The sequence below is a fragment of the Phasianus colchicus genome, chromosome 2 (genome assembly GCF_987193195.1).
Source record: "Phasianus colchicus chromosome 2, bPhaCol1.hap1.1, whole genome shotgun sequence".
Taxonomy (NCBI): Eukaryota; Metazoa; Chordata; class Aves; order Galliformes; family Phasianidae; genus Phasianus; species Phasianus colchicus.
The window spans coordinates 48,388,885-48,414,822 of record NC_143437.1 but is presented as its reverse complement, the minus strand read 5'-3'; the positions used below and the strand labels follow the sequence as shown (position 1 = coordinate 48,414,822).

Below are 25,938 nucleotides of genomic sequence, written 5' to 3'. Positions count from 1 at the left end.
CCTCAGAAAAAGCTCAACACTGTAATGGCTTCAGAGGATGCTTTTAGAAGTAAAAATTCTTGATTAAAACAAAATTCAAAATAGGACCAGTTTATGTCCCAGCAAGACCATTTATGAAAAGCCATCATATTAAAAGAACAATTACATGAACAGAAGAGCAAAGAGAAAATTCATTTTTTCACAACAGCATATACTGTTACTGATTTTCCTCAGCAAAAACACCCTGATCCTAAGACTTAACATTGTTCTTAGAAAGAATTCTCATTTTGAAAAGGTACTGAACCATATGCGAGTTCAAATCTTTCACAGTTTGTCAAATTCAACATGTGAGTCTGCCTTTGATTAACTGCCCTTGATTGATCATATTACATGCTGAACAAGGGAGTTGGACTAGATGATCTTCGGGGTCCCTTCCAACCCCTTTGATTCTGTGATATCTGAAGTACAATACTGATTCCTAACAATATGTGTTGTTCTGTAGTGGTCACACAGTAAAAGCATTGTCCAGCAAGCAAACAGGTGAGGTAAGCAAACTGTTAACAACTTTGTTAAAAGTAGCTAACCTCAAGTAAAAAATATACCATTTTCCCCCTTACTTATATAGTTCAGCTGCTTCCTGAGATGTTACTCCAAAGCAACTGCTACTCCATACTCACTAAATTCCACCTATTTCCCACCATTATTGAACAGATAAGCTCATAACAATGTCTATTTGATCTTCATTTCAAAAACCTGGCTTTCTTACATGGCTCTGACTATACTCAAAACAGTAATAGAAAGTGAAAAGTTCCTCTTAGTATATGGGGAAGCCTCTTTTGAGATCATAGTGCAAGACAGTAACATCTTAAAAACAAAGTGTACCAAATACAAAACAGTACACAAAATCCACAGGTGTACCGCATTATGAAATCCCCCAGGCACAAGGAGGCCAGCCAGGAAACTACAAACTACTTTGCTCTTCTTACTATCAAGACCTCATGACTGTGCCTATTAATAGTCTGCTATACTGAGAACATACTGGACGCAAGCACTGTACCTCAAAGCTAATGCCTTAAAAGACATTAGGAGGGGAGCTCTGTAGTGATTTGGGGTGGATGAATTTGTTCAATGCATACTTTAAGCATTTCAAGATCAATAAATAGGAAAAATATTTCAACTCTCTGTCACCACTCCAAATCAACTAATCTCCCCAAAGCAAAACCTGGGCAAGAATCAAGAGCCCTATAAATAGGTCAGAAGAGCGGCTGCAGGAGATAGGATACACACGAGCCCTAGCTCAGAGCTGCCACCAGTACAAAAAACATCCAGTCTGTGAGGCTACCAGAGGATCGTGCAGTTAAATACCAGACAAAGAAATAAAACATGACTGATTATTCTGCCTCTTGAACAGCAACTGTCCAAGAGTGACCCTTGCTACATAAGAGTGTCCCAATTCTTATGAGTTAACAGAGACATATCAGGGGTGCTAACCAATGTCAGAAATAAATACGAGTTTATAACAAAAACAAAATAGGAAGAGTCCTTCAGGTTACCTCATCTTTGCTGCTGCCTTCAGGGAGACAGATGTGAATCACACGTAGACCAACCTGCCAAAAGAAAACAAGACAATTACCAAAGGAAGGTAGCTCATGACTGATAGCAAGCACGTTGCTTAAAACTTACCTCTTCAGCAAAGTTCTTGTTTATTTCTTGAACCAAAGGGACATTACGTGCCTTGGGAAACAAAACAGAAACTATGTTTTAAAACAATAAATTTACATTTGAGCAATGTCAGTGAACTAATACACATGACTATGCAAGAAACATAGTGAGAATATCTGTGTCCGCTAGTGTAGTGGAAATGCCTGAAACAGTGATTGAGCACCTGGTGGGAAGGCAGGGCCAACCCAGAGGAGCTCAGGTGCAAGCAATGACCAGAGGTGGAGCCAGGATCCACTCCCTCCCAGATCTCATCTAAGGGTTGGCAGTGGAAGTGAGGGCATCTCTTGCCTCACCACACATTACAGTGAGTTCTGTCAGACAGAGGCAGATGATGCCAGCTCCTCCTCCTAGTTGCTGTCAGACACTGCTCCAGAACAGAAGCAACCTGGACAGATGCACTACCCAGCAATCTCACCCCACAATCTCTTATTCTGAGGTCTCCATAACTATTTGCATCATATTTATCTTTTTTTTTTTTTTTGGCTTACTATTTACTCTTGAATTTTAGGAGGCTTTTCACGTATTTTTGTATACTGCAACAATAAAACAGGATTTAATATTCAGAACCAGAAACTTCCTATTAACTGATTACCAAGACTTCCACCCCCATGAACGCCGGAAGATTTGTTAAAAACAAACAAGGAAAACAGTTATTCTCACAGCCAAATGATTACAAACAAAATCTATCTTCCAATTCAGACAACAGGACTACAATAAACTATTTTTAAAGAGTTTATTACAATTCTATACACATATTCTATGTAACTTTTTCCTCAAGACTTCCTCAGTGCCAATGATTTCCCACTGGAGTCAAGTCATTCATTTGGCACTGGTTTAATTTGTAACTGGTGTCACACAAATGGTTTTGGTCCAAGTCTGTAATAATTCACTAACCCTCCAAAAAGATTGAAAAAAATGAGAAAACAAAAACAACAACAACAAAAACCAGCAGAATTTAAAGTAGGTAATGATATCTTCCATCTCCCTTCCTGAGCCCAGCACTGCCTGTATCCCTGGCACAACACTGCCACTCCTCTGGCATCTAGGGATGAGGAGCACTGTAGGAGCCACTGCATGGAGAACACCAGTGAACCTAATGCCAAGGCAAGGAAAGGATAGAGTGTGTTAAGGACAGCTCTCCAGCTTTTCCCTTATGCTGAACATTGTGGAATTGCATTCCCACAACAGTGATCTGACCAACAGGACTGAGTGCTTGACTGCAATTCAGCCACCCCATCACACTATCAAAAGAGCTCACTCCATGCAGAAGTCCCTGCACCAGCCTGGTCTCACCACAATCCATAGAGCATGGGGAGGCCAAGCTGACAACCAATGCAGGCAGGGCAGAATCTGGCAGTGCACAGCTGATAGTCACAGGGCAACAGCTCCAGCACTGCACAGGATCCAGATGCCAGATATTATATTCTCAGACTCACAGAACTGCAGGAGTTGGAAGGGACCCCAATTGATCGCTGTGTCCAACCCCTGCTGCTGAAGTAGGTTCCTTACAATAGGTCATGCAGGTAGGTGTCCATAGAAAGAGACTCCACAACCTCTCTGGGCAGAGAGCTTCAATATAACTAAGAAGTAAACACAAGTTTTTGTTATTCTTGTGGTACAGCCTCTACTCAGTCTCAAGGCAGTTTACAAAAAATGCTGGTTACTAATCACAAAGCCAATCAGGTTCAGATGGCATCTGACAGCACTTATAGAGTGGATTCAGTGTGAAACTCCACATTCCCCTAGTGAATTGGCAGCACACTGTACCAGCTGCAAACAACTGGATCAAGGGGTTATCTCATTGACATCTATGCTCTTCTGGCTGCAACATGTCACTTGGACAGCAGCACAGACCTTAGTGCTCTGCCCACATTGCCCAGTAAAGCAGAGCACTATCAGTCAACTACAATAAACCCTCTTTGAGTACAAATTCAGCAAATACACACATACAGGGAATTCTACTTCAGCCATTGCAGCCAGGCTAGAGCTAGTGACTGTTAACTGGAGAACACCCAAGGGGTGAATTTCACTCAGAAGGATTGAGGACTCCACATGTTATAAAGACCTCTCATAATGCAAATCAGGTGGGGTAAATAGGGACCACAGGAATGTATGTTTAAAGCACAATCATGATCCAAACCAAAACACAGGCCTTGATGCATCCTAAATTATAGCACAAATGAGACAGAACTTCTCACACATTGCTCCATTCCACCTAACACTGTTGTCCCTTCCCAAGTGACAGCATAAAACACTCCTATGGCCAATGCAGACTGGAGAATAGTCTGTAGGGAAACGGGAGCCTCTTCTTCAGGTAACCCCAGTCCAGAACAGCATGGATGAATTCCAGCTCACTGTGCAACTGCATGGAGACAAGGCAGAAGCAAGAAACTGAAAGCCATCAAGAGGAGGGTCATTTCTACTGTCAGATCTTACACTGACAGCCATACAGAGGGCTATTTGAAAAGCAGTCATGGAGGGAATTTGTTCACTCAGCCTCTCCAGAATACCTACTGAAGAAAAGTTAGTGTACTGCCTCTTAGAATCACTATTACTATTTCAAAAATATAGTTAGGTTTTACAATTAAAACCCACTGGATAGTATCAGAGGATATCCTGAGTTTGAAAGGACCCACAAGGATCACTGAGTCCAACCCCTGGCTCCGCATAGCATCACCCAAAATTAAACCCTATGTCTAAGAATGCTGTCCAAACACCCCTTGAAATCTGGCTGCTCGGGGCTGCTCGGTGCCCACTGCCCTGGGCAGCCTGTTTCATGCTCATCGTTATCTGGTGCAGAACCATTCCCTAACCCCCAGCTGCCCCTTCCCTGATACAGCTCCATGCCATTCCCTGTCGCTGTCACAGAAAGCAGAGCTCAGCACTGCCCCTCTGCTCCCCTCACAAAGAGCTGCAGCAGCAATGAGGCCTCCCCTCAGCTCCTCTGCTTTGGCCGCAGACAGGAAGGTGGGCAGGAAGAAGGAGGGCTTTCCTCTGGCCAGGCAAAGATATGTCAGGAGAGAGTAGTCAAGAGAGACCCTGATTTTCACACCTATCAGCACTATTTGCAGGATTGCAAGAGCTTCAAGCAAAATAAATGCTGAGAAATACTACTTTGATTTTAAAACCATCTATCAATTCACTTAGACAGTGCAAGAGAAAGCATTCACTCTCTTGAACTGCAAGCCGACGGGGTTACCTGCTGCCACTATTTTGCTTAAAAACAGGGTTACTTCCTGCATCACAATCTCTGAAGTTTCAAACAGGAAACAGCACCGAAAGAATCTGTTACAACTATTCCCCATGTAAGTAGCTGAACAAATACCTGAATAATGGCAAGCGTTGGCTCAAGCCGGGGGTGTTCTCTCTTCAGAGAGGCCAAAGATTTTCTTGCATTCTCAGTGATTTTGCTGCAACACAACAACACAGGCACATCTCTAGCAAAAGAATCCAATCAAACATGAAACCTTTCTAACATCAGTTAATGGAAGCCTCCACTAGTCAGCAGTACTGTTGCTTTGGCAGGTACATTTTTAATCACCAGAATTACCATATATTGCGAAGGGCAGCATTCAGCAGCCAGTTACAGAAAACCTAAACAGACTGAAATATCTTCCTTTTCCAGCTGTATGCATCAGTGCTCCAACATGCCCTAAACTTTACAGCTGTATTCTGTTCATCAGGTTTGTCTGACCCCACAGCAAGGAACCAGCACTCCACATCGCTTCGGGACCAGGTGAGGCCCTCCATATCCTTGGCTCAGGACTGAGGAAGCACAACTCCTCACACAACGCTGGCTGTGACACTGCCATTTTCTGGATGCTTCTCGGGGCTGCGGGCAGCTGGTAGACAGAGGAGCTTTATTTGCTGCACCACTTCTTGGAAAAACAGCAGGAACCGTAGCCAGGCACTGGGAACACTCTCTGGTAAACATCCCCGGGTGAGTTGCCGTGGGTTCTGCTCCGTCTCCTTCTGCACAAAGGGAGTGGCGACAGGACACGTTGTAGGGAATGGGAGATCCACATTTGGCCCCCGCTAACTGGGAAGAGGCGGACTAAAGAGGCGTTTTACTATCTCATCCCTCCTCGCAGAAGCCAGTCACCAGCAAGTTGTCTCAGCGGCCACATGGAGGAGAGGAGAGCTCACATATCCACGTGCACATCCGCGTGCGCAGCCTCACCTAGACCACCCCGCAACCGCCCGAAACGCCCCAGCACAAGACCCCCCCCCTCAGCCGAGGCAACCCAACCACCCCCCCACCCTTTCTTCTTTTTCTTCTTCCTCTTCTTCCTCTCCGTCCTCCTCCCCCCGCTATTGCATCAGCCTGCACCGCCTCCCCTCGCGCTCCGCTTACCGCGCGGCTTGGCCGCCCGCTGCCTGCCACCCGCTCAGCGCCCGGTACGGGGCGGCAGCGAAGGGCAGAGAGAAGCACAGCCGCATCGGGCGGCAGAGCCGCAGCACTTCACTTCTCATTCTCCTGCGGGCTGCGCGCTGGCTGCGGAGCCGGGGCGGAGAGCCGACCAAGGGGCGGGTGGGACGTACTGCTCGCCCCGCCCGCCCCGGCGGAGCCCCGCTCGCTTGTGCCCTCCTCCGAAAGAAAAGAACCGCAGCTCGTTGCATACTCCACGTTTATTACAAATAGTATGAAATGGTCCCTGGGAGACAAGTTACGCGCTGGTACACCTCCCTTTTTTTTTTTTTCCTTTTTTTTTTTTTTCCTCCCATCTGCACCCACTGCACGAGGTGCGAGTTCCAAACAACATAGAGGTGCGGGGGCAAAGCACAGATGCAACTCCTATGGGTATTTACAGTACTTTACAAGCTCTAATAAATAAATATGGGCTCCACTACTTCTCGGCAGCCTAATTCTGTACATTGCTAATTTTATCAGGCTGGCTGTGGTTCCATCTGTGCAGAGCATCACTGCTGCTGGTTTGCACAAGTTGGTACATGCAACGAGTGAGTGACCAATCAATGCAGCTGGTAAATAATTTAATCCATTCTAAGAAATTCAAGTCCTTAAATCTTATTCTACAAGTATTAGCTGTACATTGATAACTTTGGGTTTTGCTCATGATAACCAATGGAGAAAGTAGACAGCAAGTCCGGGAGTGCAGTAACTGAGGGGAGCCATACATGGTTAATAAAAACAGTACTTCAGCTCCTTTACATACTGATATGTGTAACTTGGTACTGGCTTTATCTGCATCATCTGAAGAACTTAAGCACCAAAACAGAATAGCAATCACACAGGATGGTCAGTGTAGACATACTGAGGCTTTCTTCTTGGTACATTGTTTTCAAGTAACAGAATCCAAAGCTGTGCAACCATGACAAAACAGAGTAAATGTGCATCACAATGGAAAGTCTATTCTTGTTGTAAATGGGAGCGTTTACTCTGTACATTATTTGCAAAAGAATGGAATACGTTCTCGTGTTTCAACTTCTTATATAGACACTGAATTATATTCAGCCCACCTTGTTCTGAAGATGCCTCTTTCACCCCACCCTGCCCTGGAGGAAGCAGCCTGTACCTCAGCCAGCACTACTGTAGAAACAGTCCACAGCCTGAGCTCAGCATGTTTCACCCAAGCACACACACAAGTCCCATTCTCTCTCAGGGTTACTGACATGGGATGTGAGAAACCTCCAGATCACTGTGTATCAATTGCACTTGACCAAGCCACATGCAGTGGCTTTCCACTGCTGGGCTCTGATTTAGTCTGCATGTCCCATACACTACAGGCACAAAGCTAGCACTCATCTACATAAGCAGCAGAATTCCCTTCTGCTGTCCCAAATACCCTCTGGACAAGGATGATCTCACATTGACAGATTCACATAAAAAGATGTCTCTGCCCATTCTCTGCCAACTGTGCAGCCACAGCAAGTAGAAAGGCTCCAGACACAGCTATCAGCATCTCTCATAAGCACTAGGACTAGGTTCTGCTTAAAACATAAGAAGTCTGTTCTAAATCAACATAGTATATTTGGTAACTCATGTATTGGTCCTGTAGACTTGGAATCTCTCTTTTTGAGAAGTAATGTGCAGCAGCTTTGTGCAACTGCACATATAGCATGATGCCATCATTACCAGAACCTGGCTTAGAAGTTTGCACATTTATGGATGTAACCATGTGCAAACAGAGTCATTGTAAGAACAGAACTGGTCACAACTCAGAAGTTCAAATGCTAAGGTTCCCATGTGGTAACATGGCTTAAGAATCAGTGTCAAACCTGGGTTAGACAGCTTAAAAAAAAAAAAAAAAAAAAAAAAAGGTATCACACCTAGCAAGAAACTGAGCTGTGCAGAAGAAAGATACAGAGGCTCCATATGGGATCATAAGTCCACCTGCATTATGGAGCAAGACAGCAGACAGTGCACACGTAGCCTTTTAACTTCCAGGATTCTAAACCATTAAAAAAAATCTATTTACAATATTACTGTGATACAATGCCTGATAGTGTAATAATACAGAAATACATAATGCCAGTACTGATTGTCCCAGTATATACTCTTCATGTTAAGGCAGTACAGCTAGAGATCACTGAAAGCATCAAGCAAAGCTACTGGAACTAAGACACTGAAACTTTTCTCGTAAAGACTGGACAATATTCTGCTGGTTGGGAGATGGCACTCTCCACAGGTAGTCATTCAGTTTATCTGAATCAGTGTATGCAGTCAGATATGGGGTAAGCGTGTGTTTGCTGCCAGTGGGCTTTGCAGGAGTACAAGACACAGTTTTGCCGCAGAGAGTTTCAGAAGGATCAGTGTCCGTGTTGTGCAATTTAGGATCGAGTTTCCTTGTTTGGTTCTGAGAAGCCTCCACATCAGACCCCTCATCTTCAGACCTTATTTCAACATAGTCATCATCATCCCCTTCCCCCTCTTCAGTGTCTTTGAAATTAGAAAAATAGTTCTGAGTTGCCATCTGTGCAGTCAGAGGGGAGGGCCTGTTTACTCTCAGGACTTTTTGAGAATCCTGCAAAATCATATCCGAATAGTTCTCAGGGACCTGCTTCCTCATATCAGGCCCTGTACAGGTTGAAGCAATACCCAGCGCTTGATGGCCATTGAGACGGAAGTTCCTATCGGAATGAAGCGTTTTCTTGTCTGCTTCATTAGGATATACAATTGATTCTCCAGATCTATTGACCACAATCGAAGAAGATGACTGTGACCTACTGTATGTCTGTGGTTTGATACTGCTCACTCTTCTCCCAAGGGAGTTATAGATATGATCTTGGTGTAAGTTTTCTTTGTTAGGTTGGCTGATAATTGCACTCCACCTCTGCGCTGGGACATGCAAGCGGTTAGAAATCTGAAGGGAAGGCACTGAGCAGGCCGACGGCAGCTGTCTGGGACTGTTTTTTGTCACAGCTTCTGCATACGAGCTCTTGGACTTTGCGTCTTGGGATTCTGGCCATGGAGAAAAGTCAGCCAACTCACCATTGCTGTAGGTAGAGTGCAAAAGCCAATCCTCTGCTCTGGAGCACTCACCAGTGACCTGGGCACAGGGAAGAGTGCTAGCCAGAGGTGTGGAAAACCTCACAGCTGAGGGCTCCTGAGGGCTGGCCCAGGCTTCCTTTTGGACCTTGGGTGAGCTGTCTCTGAAGACAATCTGGTCATAAAGCTGGGAGTACTCAGCTATCCTGGCACCTAGGGAAGAGAGAGGTTTTAATTGAGACAAAGCGATCCATTCATTTGAGTCACATAAAAATTTGAAGATCCCAAAACTCTTTGGTCTCAGTAAAAAAAGAAAACAAAAGACTTATAAAAAAAACTACTATTAAATCTGAAACTGTTTCATCATCTTGTATTTTCAAGTAACCAGAGTGTTAAGTTTTCATCTTAAAAGAAAATGATTTCACTCCTCTAAACCTGAATCCTACCAATAAGACACAGGCATAATTGCCCTACCTTGGAGAGAGAGAGCTTAGTGGAGCTGAAGCGCCTTCCAGCCTCTTACCCTTGTTACAAGTCTGCACCTTCTGGCCAGAAGTATAGTTTGACCAGACCACTGTTTCACATAGCTGTAACTGCAGCCTGTTCCCTAGCTTGAAGCTTGTCTTACAAATAAAACCCATCCAGCTAAATGCAGAAAAGTATGGTGAAAGCATGAAAGAATGCAATTTTCATTTTTTTTCTATGTTATTTTTACACTGGGAAAAGACAGGAAGGCTAATGACCTGCCTGATTGCTCTTTCTCCTCCTTTCCCTCCTTACCCCCAAGAGTCTGAGAGCTGTGAAGGGAGGTGGAGAGGAGACAGTGACATCTGGTTGAAAGGCTGGTGTAGGAGAGAGGATTTTTGCATCAGAGAGACACCAGAGGGAGCAGATTCACAGTAGCTTTCATGCCATATCAGAGCAAGGAAATGCACTGCTGGGCTTCCAAGAGATGATTATGAAGCCAATGGTATCTCACTGAGAGAAATGGTTAGTAGGAAACAGTCAGAGGCCTTTTAAGTACTGCTGAAATTTGGTTCTATACTGAATTCTGGGATGTTTTTTCAAATTCTCAATCTTAGAATTTGCCTCAGTGTTTAATTCTTGAGCAATTCTGCCAGCATGACTTGATATATGGTATATATTGGTATATATATATATATAATATTTACTACATTTGATCTAATTGCAGACACCACCACAGGATAAAGGAAACAGACAGTTCCAATTATATACCATTTCATGACAAAATGGAAAAAAACTTTCTGAAAATAGCCTGGTAAATGGAATATCATAGAATCATAGAATCACAAGGTTGGAAACGACCTATAAGATCATCTAGTCCAACCGTCTTCACATTACCACTGCTACCACAAGCTACTTAAACCAGATCTCGCAGTTCCTCATTCAGATACCTCTTGAACACTGCCAGAGACAGTGACTCCACCACCTCCCTGGGCAGGCCATTCCAGCATCTGACCACTTTCTGAGAGAAAGATTTTCCTCATGTCTAACCTAAACCTCCTCAGATACAACTTGCGGCCATTTTCCCGGGTCCTGCTCATTGCCTGGGAGAAGAGGCCAAACCCCTCTTCGCCACAGCCTTCCTTCAGGAAGTTGTAGAGTGCAATGAGGTCTCCCCTGAGCCTCCTCTTCTCCAGTCTAAACAATCCCAGCTCCCTCAGCCGCTCCTCATAGGACTTGTGCTCCAGACCCCTCACCAGTTTTCATTGCCCTCCTCTGGACACGCTCAAGGGCCTCAATGTCTTTCTTGTAGTGAGGGGCCCAAAACTGAACACAATACTCGAGGTGCGGCCTCACCAGTGGGATGATTACCTCCCTGCTCCTGCTGGCCACACTATTTCCAATGCAGGCATATTTAGAGACTTTTATAAAGGCGATAATGACACTAGTGTGTCGAGTCCACTGGCTTCACATCTCCAATTTGTTTCAACTGAATATGGACAAAAAACCTCCAGAATTCTTGCAGCATATCCATTACTTTGCACATTCATTACAGAGAATAAGAAGACCAACCTTCTTATCTGACCCCATTCCTTACGCTTGTAAGTGTGATGTGGATGTTACCTGAACAAATCTACATGGTTTATGAAGGCAAATCTCTGCACCTTTTTATTAAAAATAGGAAGATCACTCTATTAAAGGAAATAATTGCAGGTTTGGGGCTTTTTTGTTCGTTTTTTTTTTTTTTGTTAGTTGGTTTGTTTGTTTTTTTTTTTCTTTTTGGTAAAGCAGCCAGTGATGCTTCAGGCATGATTTCTATTTCCTATCCCTCCTGCCAACACCCCACCAATTCTTCCCAATTTTATCAAGTAACGGCAAGAGTTTATTGAGATATAAAAGACTATTCACATCAGAAGCAGTCACAGGAAATTCCTTTCAGTGTCATAAAACCATGACACCAAAAATGCAGTACTGATATTCAGCTAATAAGATAAAGAAGATTCTATCCTCCAATTCAGTATATGAATTTCACTATAAGTACCTAAAAAAGTAAATCTGTACAGAAATATTTTTAACATACCGATAGCAGGACCACCTTGTTTCTTCTCCTCCAGAATAGCAGCAAGATCTTTGTGCTTCATTTTCTGTTGTCTGCTAGCTGGCTGCTCCTGCTCAGGAGTTTTAACCTTCAAAAGCTGGTTAGCTTTCTTAATTTTCTGACTGTATTGCCTTGCCATCATAAAAACTCTGTTCTTCGTTTTATCCACAATAGCCAGGTCATTTTCCATGCACTCTGTATGTGCACTGGACAGAATACTATTGGCAGATTCGTATGGGCTATCCACAAATGGCACCTCACCCGAGAAGGAAGATCTGTTCAGACTTGCTAAAGAGCTTTCCTTGCATGCCATGGTGTCTTCAAGCCTGAGACTAGCCTCACTTATGGTGGCAGCCCTGGGTTTCACAGTTTTAGGGAAAATAGGAGTTTCTGGAAGAGAGAGAGTAGACAATGAGTACTCTACATCTTTACTCAGTTCGGGTGTACTACCAGCATGCAGCCTTTCCTGTATATCATCTTTACAAACAGGAAAGGCTGCAAGATGCCGATCTCTTGTCTTTTCCTGATTCTTCTTGATGTAGTTTTCCAGGTCATTCCAGATCTCATCTACTTCCTCTGAGAGTTTATCTGCTGCAGACTTATGGGACAGCGAGTCAGAATTGGAAGAGCTATCTACTAAGCTCAGATAGTCATTGTCAATGGGAAGACGATGGTAAGGACTCTCATCTTCACTGAACTGGAGACTCTCTTCAGAAACAAACTGCTGTAGATTGTCAGAACATGTCACATCTTTTTCCATGCCCAGAAAACTCCGCTTTTTAGAACATTTTAAGGGATCATGTTTAAATTTCAATAGTGGTGTTTCTGGAAGCACAATGGTGTCATAGATGTTATCTTCAACAATCCTGAGCTCATCCAAACTTGAAGCAGGTGCTTCTCTACCAAGTAGGATCTCATCCCTGCTAGCATGAAGGGAGGCTCTGCTTTGACTTGCTGTCCTCTTTTTGGAGGGTGAATTTAAGCTGCTTTTATTTTCCTCCTCATAAAGAGAGTCTCTAGCAGATCTCTGGGGACCAGGGTGTGTTTCTTCCCTTCTTGTCAGACCCATCAGCTTCAAGTCTTCGTAGCTTATGTTGTCATAAACATGTTCAATATCATCAATGGTCAGCTCCTCTGAAGATTCAGGATATGCATTCATACTGTTCACCTCTGTTCTTTTCACATCCCTTCGAGAACTGCGCTCACTGATCTTACATCTGGTGATGGTTGGACACGTGTTGCTCTCACCAGCACTACTGGCCCTTCGAACGATTTTATGACGATTGGAGCTAGGAGTTTCATTTTGATGCACTACCCCCAGGTGCCAGCTGCACGGCCGATCGGAGTGACTCCTCCTTTCTCCACTAACAGCTGAACCAGTGTTGGATGTAGACATCGATGGCATAAACATCTGATAATCATCATCATCATCTTCATTCTCATAAGGTGGACGCCGGCTGGGAAACAATGCCTGCCTGATTTGGTGGTCTGTCCAGATGTTTCTGACAGAGGTGGTTCCCCCCAGGATATTCATGATCAGTGAGTTGTTCTGGGGTGTGTTGAACTGTCTGGGTGACTGCGACTGTCTAGCTGAACAGGAAAATGGGAGATCAGTATTCAGCTGGCTTGACTCTTCATCTGAAGGATCCTTGGAGCTCTGTGGAGATTTGAAATATGCAGGTAATGTTAGTCTGTGCCCTGCAATAATACAAAGATTCTCTCTGTTCACAGAACTTTCACATTATCAGGGTGTCCTGCAGCATGGAGTCCGGTGGAAATGGGTAGGATAAGCAGGCTGCTCACTAGAGAGCAGGGAAACCATGGTGTCAGTGCCAGATTACTTTGTCCCTTAATCCTTTCTCTGGCTCAGAGTTCACTCTTGGCATTTAATATCACCTTACTTCAAATAAAAGACACTGGGATCATGCTAAAGCATGAGTAATTAAAGGCAAATTTATTTGGCAGGGTTGGATTAAACATTTTATGCTAACTCTGCAGTTCCACAATTAGATTTAACTAATCTTACTCTGGTCTTGTGCCAAAAGTTTTGTTCTCTTCCCTTTCCCATTGCGTATAATCCTAGCAGAAAGGTATGTTGTGCTCTCTAGCACATGCCATTGAAAATTTTTCATTTTCTTTTTTTGGAGTAAATTTTCAGCATTTTCAACAAGGCCGTATGCCTGCCAATGCAAACGTGAAGGATGCTGTAGGTGTATCTGGCAGAGAGAGAGAAGATTCCTTCTTTTGGATTAAGTTAAGGTCTATTGCTTTGTTTTGTTTTCCTGCCCCCCAAAGAATACTCTTTGAGGTTCATGCACATGAAAAACATGGAATGACTTCTCTGTCTACCTAAAGGAATCCATACATTTCTTTAATGTACCTATGATGCACAGCAAAGCCAAAGTAAAAAAGTTTATATACCTGCATTTCACACTTGTTGAGATTCACACTTCTCCTTTTTTCAACATTTTCAGCAGCTTGACTGTTAAGTCTTTTCCTTCCTCCTTTTGATTTCTGTAGTGAATTTTGTTGCATTCCCTGTGATTTAAAGGAACAGAACAAGTTAGGAGCATTAAAATGCACACTGCTTTGTGCAGCCATATTCAAAGGTTACTAAGGAGCTAGAATAGCAGAGCCAGGTCACGCACCCATAGCTGAATAATGAAATGCTTAAGAGTATTCAAAGCACACAGGAATGACTCAGAGCCTAGAAAACTTTCTTTATAATAACCAATTAGATGAAGTCAATCCATACAGCTTGTCAAAAGGAGATGAAAGCAGAATGTGTGAGAACACAGATGTAGAAGAATACACAGGAACTGGATTAGGAGAAAGGAAATAAAATATTTATAAAAATTAAAATTAAAATATTTATAAGGAGAAGAAGTTGCAAATACTTCTAAGATGTTCAAGCCTCCTTGCAATTTTACAGGTACTTTTAATCCACTTTCCATCCACTCCAGGAGAGAAAAAAAAAAATTATTCTATTCTTTTTCCTACCTGTTCAGATTCTTCTTCATCATCAGCATCAACCTGTTCTGCAGCAGATGTTTGGAGATTTTCATCCTGATCACTGTTGTAGGCTGGCTCAGTGGACCCTTGAAATTGGCTCTCTAGCCCACTGGATTCCAATGAACCCTTTTTCCTAGAATTCAGCAGGGATTCATTTGATCCTAGTTTGGTGGCTTGAGATAACAGGGCTCCTTCAATACAGATCCGCTTAAGAAATAAAAGCATTGATTAAAAGTTACATAAACTATATATTTCAGTATGGCACTGCTTTGCATCAGTCTTCTAGACAGTGATTAAGCTACATTCAGTTTGCTGTGCTGAAATGAGATGTATAAGCAAAGAATTAAAGCAATCAGAATTTTTCCATATAATACTTGGAACTAAAAAAAAAAAAAAGATAAATGTATATAATTATGGGCTTCAGTTATATGGCATCCCAATTAAGCCACATCTAATGTACCCTGTTAACAAATTTTCCACAAACTCTCCTTCTTAATTCACATCCCAAATAAGATCAGGACCTGGAATTCAACAGGAGATTTTCAAACTGCACTTTGTAACAAATTCTTACAAAAAATGTGTAAATGAGAAATGCTTATTTACATCGTGCTTAAGTTATATTGACTCTGGTCACATATTATGATTTACATATAGCATATGAATTGTAAAAGAATAAGCTCTTTTTTTTTTTTTTTTTTTTTCCCATTTAAAACTACAGAGCTAGAGATTTCATTTAAAAATATTCTCCAAAGAATACACACTATCTTTACACACGGCACTTCTGTGATTATAATGGTATTTATAAGAACTACTAGGACATTAATAGTTGTTTATACTGTGCTCTAAGGTACAAGAATGTGTAGAACAGCCAATTTTTGTTTGCTAGATATTCCTGAAGTAGCTAGCTGTGTTTCTTTAATTTCAATAATGCTACTGGAGACACTAAACAACAATTACGTTTTTGTTTCTTTCTTTAACCAACATGGCCAAGGAGATGTGGATTCTACAGAAAATATATTCTTCTTAGTTATGTGCTATTTGAATGTGCAAAGCAAGAAGTACAAGAAATGGCCTACCTTCTGCATATCTGGGCTTATATCTGGAAAACAGAAACATACTTCATTATAAGTGAATAGTCAAACAGCTATCAACCTATGCCACTGGCATAATGCTACACTCATATCTCAATTACGAATTCCCAAAAGAGGATCAAATGAAACAGCAATATTCACTTGAAGGTCTCTGATAAAACAAGAGAAAACAGTAGTTTTATGACATTTCCACCTGAGGTCCTGATTTGACAGAATGATGTAATGAGGGCAGCTATTCACAGTGGCTGGCTCCTGGTGTTCAATTACCAGTTGCTAAGACAGTAACAGGGCCAAAACCCAAGCATGGAAAATGAAATATTAGATTTAAACATGAGATTTTGTTTTCTTTGCCTCTCAAATGTGTATTTAGGGTAAGTTACAGGAGAAGAGGATACATTTTTACTTGTTCTACAAAATTGGAAACACTGGGTAAGAAAGCAGTAGAGGAAGCAGCTTACCATTTGACTTCAAAACTTTATGGACTCTGGATGAGGGTTCTGAAAAAGACAATGTGTTTAAGCACTCCTGCATCACAAAGAAAGCTATAGATATCTTTGCATAGCACAGACATCAAAATTTAAGCTCCTGGCGGGAAAGCCAGATCTTCTGTTCTTACTCACTCAGCTAACTCACATTCTTAGAAAAATAAAATATCTTGAAATGTTATACCAACAGCTGTTACCAAAGTACTTACAAGTTCCTAATGCCAGCTATCAGCTGCTCTCTATACAACAAAACACACATAAATTTTAAACCCAGGTTAAGATTCCTGGTTTCATAAGACTTGGTTCTCACCTATGCTACTGCTTTGAGTTGCTGGAGGTTTCCATATTCAAAACATACATATGTATGAGGTATTGAGAAATATCTATAAGGCAATGTTTTTAAATTGTAAGTAGCTGAATGTTATCCATCCATCCAATCAGCATTCTGAAGTATTCCTTTTATAGGCAAAAGAGCATCCTTTATTTCACCTCAGAAACAGAGGAAGATGCCTAAAAAAGTTTGGGTTTTTGGACACCAGTGCCACTATACAATAAATCACAACATCAGTCTCTCATGAATCCTGTTTAAGTCACTCCCAGTACACGATGTTACACATCTTATCTTAGTAAGAATTGTCTTTAAATAGTTGAGCACAGGGACTGCAATATCACTCAACTACACAGGCATTTGTAATGTCTTCAAGACTAAACTAACAATAATTATGGATCTATGAACCAGTAGAGAGAAAAACAGAAGTGAACTAATGTTCAATAGAGATTTAAGAGATGGTTATGGCAGACATTATGGTAAGTAAATAGTAGTTAAATGTTGAAGTAACAAGCCTATCATAAGATAGAATCACTTCTGAGATAATAATTACTTGGGAAGGGGAGGACAAGAAAGGTCAGATTTAAATAATGTGACTGGCTTTCCTGTTCATGCATTCTTCTGTCCATTAGAAAATATCAACTGTTGTTTATGCATCCACCCTTAGGAATGTATATTCATGAAATGAAATGCAAATGGTGGATACAAGAATTAAACTGCACAAACAACAAAGGTTAACAAGATATTTCACTTGTGTATCAGAGGAACTGAGCTCTGCAGAATCTCAGTGGAGTGTAAGCTAAAGACCAGTGTAACATGCACAGACTCAACCAACTCTAAACAATCCATCTTGCTTTTCCTTATCATCTTCATTTATTAAAATGAGATTATTCACCTGATTTCCTTCTCACTCTCTGTTGAGTAGTGCCTTCTTTAACCTGGTACGATGATTTAGTTTCTCCCTCGGGGCTATAATGGAATCCTGGGTGATCTGTGGAATAAGCAGAGGCAAAGGTGTGTTAACTGCACAGGTCTCAGCAGCTCCATGGGGGCAGTGCCATCTTTCCTGTGTGATTCACACCGTAGTACATGGGAGCCTGAAGCAAAATAAGCACGGTTCACAGCTACAGGTAACTTAGGCACTTGGCCATAGAAACATTTTGACCATTTAATTGCACCTTGATCCAGATTGCTAACCCAGAACACTGATAGCACGATTACTATCTTCAATTGTTTGCTAGTATCTCAGTCTGAGCCTTCTCAACCCATTCTTCACAAAAATTATGTAAATAAATAACAAGGCTGCTTTACTCCATGATTCAAGCACTTCCAGTGTAAGGTTATTGTTCTCATTTCCCTTTGTTGCCAGGAACAGCTGCAACAAAAAGAGCTAACACAAAAGCATGAAAGGCACCAAAGAGGTGCAACAGAAAGGCCGGTGCAGAGGGACCTGGATTCAGAACATGCAGCAGCAGCATTGTGTGCCCTCCTGAATCTTGACTCCTGTGACAGGTGGCTAAACTCTTCAGTCAAACATGTGTAAAGCACTAGAATGTTGGGTCTCAGCATGAAGCTTTCTTGAGACTGCACCATAGATGCAGTTGGTTTCCATCACAGCCACAAGCCCAACCACACTCGGATGACAGGGCAGCCAGCACAGGCAGCCCCATACTGAGTGCCCCTGCTGAGCTCCCAGTTAAGTCTGTGCACATTGTGGCTGCCCTCACTCTCCTCCAGCAGCAGGTCTGCCAGCATAAGAAAGTGATACCAGCAGTATGTGCATAGATCTGCATTTTTTATTCAGTGGGTTCTAGCCAAAATGAATTTATGCCACAGAAGCAGGAAAGACCATACATTGAGTCAGCATGGCATAAGAAAAACAGAATAACCAGTATTTACAGAAGGTCTAATCTGCCTCTTCCTTTTTAATCATGAGACATAACTTGCTGGATAAAGATCCATCAATGCAGTGCCCAAAGAGTCCCAAAGGATCTGCAAACATTTTTTATTTTTTTCCCACCAAAGTCATAATTCAAGGAACGTAAACATGACCTTCTCCCATTTCAGATGGAAACAACATTCAAAGCTGAGGTTTTGAAGGGAGTTTTGTTCATTTTTTAAAATGAAAGCAAAAAACAATCAACTTACGTATGGCATCCATTTCTAGAATTGCCTGTTTGGCCTGAAAGAGAAGAACACAAACAAATGAAAAAAGGAAAATTGAAAAAGATAAACTACAAATTGAAGGATTTATTATGTTGAACGTTACAAATTTCTTTTCTTTTCTTTTCTTTTCTTTTCTTTTCTTTTCTTTTCTTTTCTTTTCTTTTCTTTTCTTTTCTTTTCTTTTCTTTTCTTTTCTTTTCTTTTCTTTTCTTTTCTTTTCTTTTCTTTTCTTTTCTTTTCTTTTCTTTTCTTTTCTTTTTTTCCAGACAGTTAAGTTTAATTTTTGAACTAAGAAATACTGCTGGCATTGCCATTTTCTCCTGGTCTCTATGCTTCACACTTTACATACATTGAGAAGAATTTTGAAAGCAGGAGTTTACTGGAGTTTATCTCCAGAGCATCACAAAAAAAAAACTGTTGTTCTCTGCACATGGCAAGTCTGCCTCCACTCTCAGTGGGAAGGGAGGACTGTGAACTCACGGTACCCATTGGGATGGGGAATTTCTGAAGGAGGTGGTGATGCATACAAGTAGATTTCAGCCACCAAAAACTACCTTTTTCTTTAAGGAAAATAAGCAGGATGTTTTATCAAGTGCATCAGCCAGAAAGAAAATAAACTAAAATATATCAACTGAGTTAACCTGTTTGATTCTCTCTGGGTGTAGTTCAGTGATTTTCCACCAGGTGTCACGTGTGGACTACTATTAAATCCCTCAAAAGCCAGGCAGAGAAGAGTCTGATGAATAGCAAGCACAAATTTGCCAAAACGTTTGCAGATCTCAGAGATTTATTTGGTCAGACTTTTTCTTCCTCAAAAGAAATTATTTCTCAGAACTGAAAATGGCATTATAAGGTAATTTTTTTCCATTGATAAAAAAATCCATAGTGAAAAAAATACACAGAAGTTATACGAAATATAGGAAGTCATGCTGAAGCAGTTCTTTTTACAATCAAATGGATTGTGACAAATATTCACACTGCAAGCATGAATGCCAGTGTAATCATTATATCTTCAGTGACATCCGTTGAACAAATATATAAGAAGAAATACAAAATGCAATTGCTATGACTTCTTCCTCATTAACTCTCCTTTTGTTTTATTGTTGAAAATGTTTCTTAATACACCTCTGTGTATGCCAGTCACAGGTGACACTTATTTAGTCATTACAGCATAAAAATGAGTGAAAATGGTAATAGAAAAGAAAAATTTGGTGAAAAAAATATCAAAAATAAAATCTTGCTTCCAACCAGAGTCATTGCCGTGAGTCATGGATGGAGTTAACTCTGAATAGTGTGAAAATGCAGTAAGTTATACTGGGAAATATCACCCAGAGGTCTAAGACAGAATTTGATAAATAAAAGGACCAGATTTCCCTTCTTGCAGGCATTACAGCTATGAAGACTGTATCAGTAGGTATCTGACATCTATGAGAAAATGTAGAACTGTGCCTTGTTTTCTCTGTCCTAACACTTCCTGGCTCACAAAAAAGGGCCTAGGTGTCCCAGCTAAAGATGCAGGGCTCAGGATGGGTGTGTGCATTTGCAAAGCGAAGCACATGCTGGAAATGCCTTCGCTGCTATGCTATCTAACCAGGACAGATTCAAACTAGCTTGGCAATGTCTACACATGCTGCAATTAGCACACCTCAGTGTCATGCAGACAGGCAGTTTCAAGCCAAGGTATGCTCTTCCAGTAGAGTTTTCTGACACTGCACTGCTGTTGCTCATGTCTTAGTGGGCAAATCCTGATGTGGACAGAAATGCTGCTATCCGGGTTAAATTCTTCTACTCATGTACCAACCCCAGTAGATGCTTTTAGTGGAATCTTTCTATTAATTCTTAGGGACTTTCAAAGATATAAGAAAAGAACATATCAATATCCGAGAGTTTAAACTTTCTCCAAATTGCAACTCATCTCACAGCTAACAAAACTGCCACGTGCTACATATCATCAAGGAGTTGAGTTTTATATATCTTTTTATTATTTTTACCTTGGCAGGAATTTTAGCAGGATGATTTTCTAGAATTAACCTCTTCAAGTGAAGAATCCAAAGCCGTTTGTCTTGCTGTGATTTTGCCTGATAAAAATAAAATTAAAAAAAAAAAATCAGCACCACAAGAAAGAGCATTCCTGCACTATACAGGGTCAGGAATAGCATATGGGCATCAATCGGGCTATGCAGTGGGCAAGGAGTTTTCTGTCATACCTGGACAGTATGCTGCATCTTGGGATTTTTATAGTGGAAGACACTGAAGCTGAGTGGTTCCTTCGGTATTACTTCAACCAGCATAAGATTCCCACACTGTAACAGAGAGATGCGGCACTGTGAATCATACAAGTTTCAGAGATTGAAAGACAGCACATGATAACCTGCTCTCTGACATACCAGGATGTGAGCTTTGTATGCAAACATCTCATCTCTCTTTTTTGTGATTAGCAGCAGCTTGTCAAAGAGGAACAGCGTGCGCTCATTTTTGGCTCGCTGAATGCGAAACGTTCCCTCTAGAACCAGCTCCCCGTAACTAGTGAGATCTGGCCCTTTCCAGTTGGTGAGCAAACTCTGTATCTCCTGCAACAGATCAAAGGAGAACAATCGACATGCATATCAGTGCTTTTACATAAATAGATTCAAAGATCAATCTGCTGAGGCCATTCCTGCTCTCCTATATGACACTCAACAGCACAAAGTGACTGTATGCTGGTGCTGTGGTTATTGGGTTAGGTGCGAATCACAGCCAGGTGCTTGCACACCTGATGCTAAGCACAGGCTAAAGCGTGCCCTCCTGAATCCTGGTTATGTCTGGGGGAACACAGTGAAGAGCCTGGAGTTTCCCAGGGTTGCCTGTATCTCTGTCTGATAGGCTCACCAGAGCAGATGCCCCTGGGAGGTGTGGAGATGTTTCTCAGAAGACCAAAATTCCAGAAGTGATTTGGTCAATTGATTGCTTAAAGGTGGCAAGATTTATTTGCACTTGTAATGATCTGTAGATGTAACATAGATATTTCTCAGCTTATTGCCTTAAGTTGTTCCAGGGTAAGTTTAGGTTAGATATCAGGAAAAACTTATTTACAGAAAGGGTTGTTAAGCACTGGAATGGGCTTCCCAGGGAGGTGGTTGAGTCACCATCTCTGGATATGTTTAAAAACCATTTGGATGTGGACATGATTTAGCAGAGGGTTGTTAGGGTAGTATGGCTAGGTCGTGGTTGGATTCAATGATCTTTAAGGTTTTTTCTAACCTGAGTTATTCTATGATTCTATTTATCATTTAAGAGAAGAATGCCAGGGAAATATCTAAGAACATTTTAAAAAATTTGTTCTTGGCTAGGACTATTTTTGTTTCCTAAAGTTGCTCATTTTTTCTGTCAGAGGCACGGATACAAAATTTCAGCACAGTACAGCAAACTAAGAGCAGACTAAACCTTAAGTAGAGAAATCTTTTAAAACTTCCATTGGACTTTAACCTGGGTAGCATTAGCAAAGCAGACAGATTTCCTCATTCTGAACTGGACTCTAAGACATTTCATACAGCCATCAGATATAAATCTTTCTGGTATATTTGAGCCCAAATGCAGCCTAGAGCATACACAGGAAGAAAACCTAAATGCACAGAGCAGCACATTTTGGAGTACATGCAAAACTCTTTAAAAAACCAAAATCAAACAAAAACATAACCAAACATTGCATTTTTAAGGTCCCTTAAGGAACTTGTAAATAAGTCGGAGTGTAGCACAGCAATCAGTTTCACCAGTGTCCAGGGAGACTCGGCGCTGGAATCACTGTTGCAGTACTTTCAGAACTGCAGACAATGGCAGTGTGAGAGCTCACAGAAGACCTATCCCCCCTGTGGCTGCAGAAACAGATTTTACTTTTAGAAAGGGTAACACAAACGTTTTTCACAAGCTCATACATTTGCCAGCTCTGCTTAATAAATTTATAATGTGCACTTTTCCAAGAGCATTTAGCCCTCTCTATTGCCAAATATATTACTGGTTATCTTTAGTTAGATTTATAGCAAACTGTTTGTAGAAGTCATTAGCATGCACTTCCAGCAATGTGTGGCAAAGGTTACACTGCTGCAGGCAAAGCATTATCAAATGTAACCCCATTCCCCCTATGTATAAACAAAAAAAAATGAGGGCCAATAGGCACAGTTTATATTAAAAGACATGAAGGAATAAAAGAATTACATGAGACAGATTTCTGGAATGGCATAAACCTATTAAACTCTTTTATTAACTTAAAAAAAAAATTCAAGCAATATAAATACTGCTGACAAAAGTGTAATGTAAAATGGCATTTCACTTGGATGTTTGTAAGCGTTTGAAACAGAATGATGGATCTGTAAGAAGTCTATGAGGTAGCTTACTCTTGACAAAAAATTATTCAGTGTAGCTTTTGCTTTCTCCTCAAAAATCTGTCACTCAAAGTGAAGTTAACTTTTTCCTAGCTATCGTGTTTCTAGGTTTATATTTTTTACACAAAAAAGTCTTCAGAAGCCCAAGAGGGAAGTACTTGAAGAAGAAGCACAAGAAATGTCTCAAAACAAAATTAATCAGCACAAAAAGGAGAAATCGGAAACCACAGGATTTCTGAACAAAGACATGCCCTGGGGTTGTACAGCAGTGCTGTACAATTGAGGGAAAGGAAGAAAGAAAAGTTATCTCAAGTTCCATATTACTGCAAAATAAATGCTGTACAGGATGCTGCTTGCAGAGAAGAGATTTCTGAGATTTTCCTGCAGCAGCTATGACCATGGTTTCTAAGATCAAACAGCCACAGGCATACTCGATGGGACTTTAAATTTTGACTGACAAAGATAAAAGAAAAAGATTAAACTAAAAAATGCTGACGGCATATAGCTTGACAAAAACAGCTTACAGAAACACCAATAAATATCTTTGGGAACTCACCTGAAGCCTGATGGCATGTTCATGTTTCCTCTTCATGTCATTTATGTGCCATGCCACTCTTTGCATTGTATCTATGGCATCCAGCACCACATCATAGCCCTCAGTGTCCTTGTCAAGGTGATTTTCTATCTCCTACGACAAGAAAAAATAATTTCTAAATGATTTTTCCCAGCTTGATGCAATACTATGTTTTATCTGTAATATTTTGTCTTCACAGTGTGATCACCCGAATGCAATGTTTCTGCCTTTGTTTCTATTGCATGCAGTTATCAATTTGATTAATACAAGATGGCTAAGAGTGCAAAGCTTTTATGGACAGTCCAGCAGCTGATGCAAACAGAGGCACAGAAAGACAACACAGCACACTTGTAGGAAGAAACCTTTTCAGACAGCGCTTAATGGCTTTTCTTAAAACATAGGATGTATCTACATGCTTACAAAACACTGATGGAATTACACTAGGCATTACTTTACACTTGGAGAGAAGAAAAGCACCAGACATTTTAAATAAGGATCAGTGTCTTTACACTTCACTAGAACATGACTCTGAAATAGGAAACATATGTGGAAAATGTTAACAATAAAGCAGGAATTTCCGAAACTTGCTTAATTCAATTCACTGAATATGGAAAGAGTTCCCACTTCCTCAATCATTTCTCTCCGCAAAAAACTTACCAATCAGGGATGTTTATATGTACTTATACCTTCTTTCAACCACCCCCAGCAGTGAAATATGTGGGAAAAACCCAATTTTCATTTGAACAATAATTTTTTGCACAAAATTGCTTATTCATTAAAAAAATCTTCCATGCAACTTCAGAATGACAATTTAAAAAAATGTAACTATTTGGATGCACAGACTAATTCAACATGTCTAAAATAATTACCATACATTCCCCAGTTAAAACATATGCATATGTTATAAAGTGATGAAGACAGAAAGAGTTGCCATATGTAAAAATCAAACACTACCAAAATAAAGTGCATAAAAAACCCCAGAACTGTTCTAATCATCAAGTCTTGTATCAGAGGCAGGAACACTGCAGTGCAGCAGCCCTAAGTGGGATACTTTTCAAATGGGTGCTTACGTGCAAGAGTAGGTGATACTTCAGAATTCGCTGGACAGGTTTCAAGAGATAGGAGCCCAAGGGCAAGGAATGCTGCAGTGCTTCTTGCCGTTCTCTGAAGAACTTGGCCAATGTCTTGTTCCTCATGCATTCTGTCAACACAGCCACTGACCTGAAAACATGGTATGTATTTGTAAGACTCTAGGTAAAGCTGAGAATCATTTCTTTCTTTCCTTGCAAAAAGGGACAGCAGGTTCCTAATCCAACCTCTGTTTCTGCTTTTAAGTTATCTTAAATATTCAGTAGTGTTTTCCTTCTGACATTCAGCCACTCTTCTAGCACTGGGAATTAAATATCTCGGGCACTGCAGAAGACCATCATTTTTTAAGGAGCAATAGCAATGAATGACAAAATCTATCGAAGTAAAACTATAGGTGAGCATCTTCCATTTTTTGTTTTTTCAAGTTTAAAAAACTAACATCTTTGTTCTTCCCTCCCATTTGCACGAGGATGGAGGGGGGGGCACAACATTTAGACAGATATATATTTAGTAGACTATGACCCGCATTATATGAATTGGCCAAGGGACAAATGAAGAAAGGGAATCCAGAACTCCTACCTTGGATAGTTGGTGCAGTACTGTGTATATATATGGAAATCTTCACTCTGCATGGGGAGGAAAAGTTTTCATATATTCAGATTTTGCCACATCAGCAGTTAGCACATACACAAGGCACAGACAATGACACCACAGCATCACATTCTTCAGTTCCTGATAAGTGATTTCCCTACTTTCACTGTAATATTCTTAAAGCTAACGTAGATCCAGTTATTGAATTTCACTTTTTCTTTCTGGAGAATTTTCCTTAGGTTTTAGAGAAAAGGGAGGAAGAAAAACAAAGCAACCAAAGAAACAAGAAAATCTACACAGAGAAAAAGTGGCCTAGTAACAGGTCCCTATGATGCCACTTAAAATCCAGACTACACATTAGTGACAACCTCTGCATCTTTTAGCAAATAACGACACACACTTCAGGTAATTGAATTGCACATACCTAGTTTTGTGTGTGCTGAAGCACACACCTGTAAAATTTAGTTTCGTGGACATGTTCACTGCGATTTTCAAACTACTATAAATATTTTCACGTGTGAGCACAGTCTAAG

General features: G+C 41.0%; 2 protein-coding genes across 8 annotated transcripts in view; both read right to left on the bottom strand.

Moving 5' to 3' along the window:
• Positions 1-6,251, bottom strand: part of MTHFD1L (methylenetetrahydrofolate dehydrogenase (NADP+ dependent) 1 like) — a 139,218-nt gene extending 132,967 nt beyond the window's left edge. Inside the window, exons 1-4 of the mRNA XM_031611998.2 lie at positions 6,056-6,251; positions 5,027-5,111; positions 1,663-1,713; positions 1,533-1,586 (exon numbers count right to left, since the gene is read on the bottom strand). Coding sequence (XP_031467858.2) covers positions 1,533-1,586; positions 1,663-1,713; positions 5,027-5,111; positions 6,056-6,174 — 309 coding nt within the window. The 5' untranslated portion in view covers positions 6,175-6,251. The remainder of the gene's footprint in view (positions 1-1,532; positions 1,587-1,662; positions 1,714-5,026; positions 5,112-6,055) is intronic.
• A 72-nt stretch (positions 6,252-6,323) lies between these two features.
• The window catches only part of PLEKHG1 (pleckstrin homology and RhoGEF domain containing G1), a 127,089-nt gene continuing 107,474 nt past the window's right edge, over positions 6,324-25,938 (bottom strand). For all 7 annotated transcript variants that reach the window (XM_031611976.2, XM_090135584.1, XM_031611982.2 and 4 more), the window contains 14 exons: positions 25,394-25,440; positions 24,796-24,946; positions 23,708-23,839; positions 21,181-21,363; positions 21,001-21,096; positions 20,785-20,871; positions 18,776-18,809; positions 17,523-17,618; positions 16,273-16,311; positions 15,800-15,822; positions 14,712-14,930; positions 14,133-14,249; positions 11,694-13,368; positions 6,324-9,361 (listed from right to left, as the gene is read on the bottom strand). In XM_031611976.2, the coding sequence (XP_031467836.2) occupies positions 8,259-9,361; positions 11,694-13,368; positions 14,133-14,249; positions 14,712-14,930; positions 15,800-15,822; positions 16,273-16,311; positions 17,523-17,618; positions 18,776-18,809; positions 20,785-20,871; positions 21,001-21,096; positions 21,181-21,363; positions 23,708-23,839; positions 24,796-24,946; positions 25,394-25,440 (4,002 nt within the window). In that variant the 3' untranslated portion in view covers positions 6,324-8,258. The remainder of the gene's footprint in view (positions 9,362-11,693; positions 13,369-14,132; positions 14,250-14,711; positions 14,931-15,799; positions 15,823-16,272; positions 16,312-17,522; positions 17,619-18,775; positions 18,810-20,784; positions 20,872-21,000; positions 21,097-21,180; positions 21,364-23,707; positions 23,840-24,795; positions 24,947-25,393; positions 25,441-25,938) is intronic.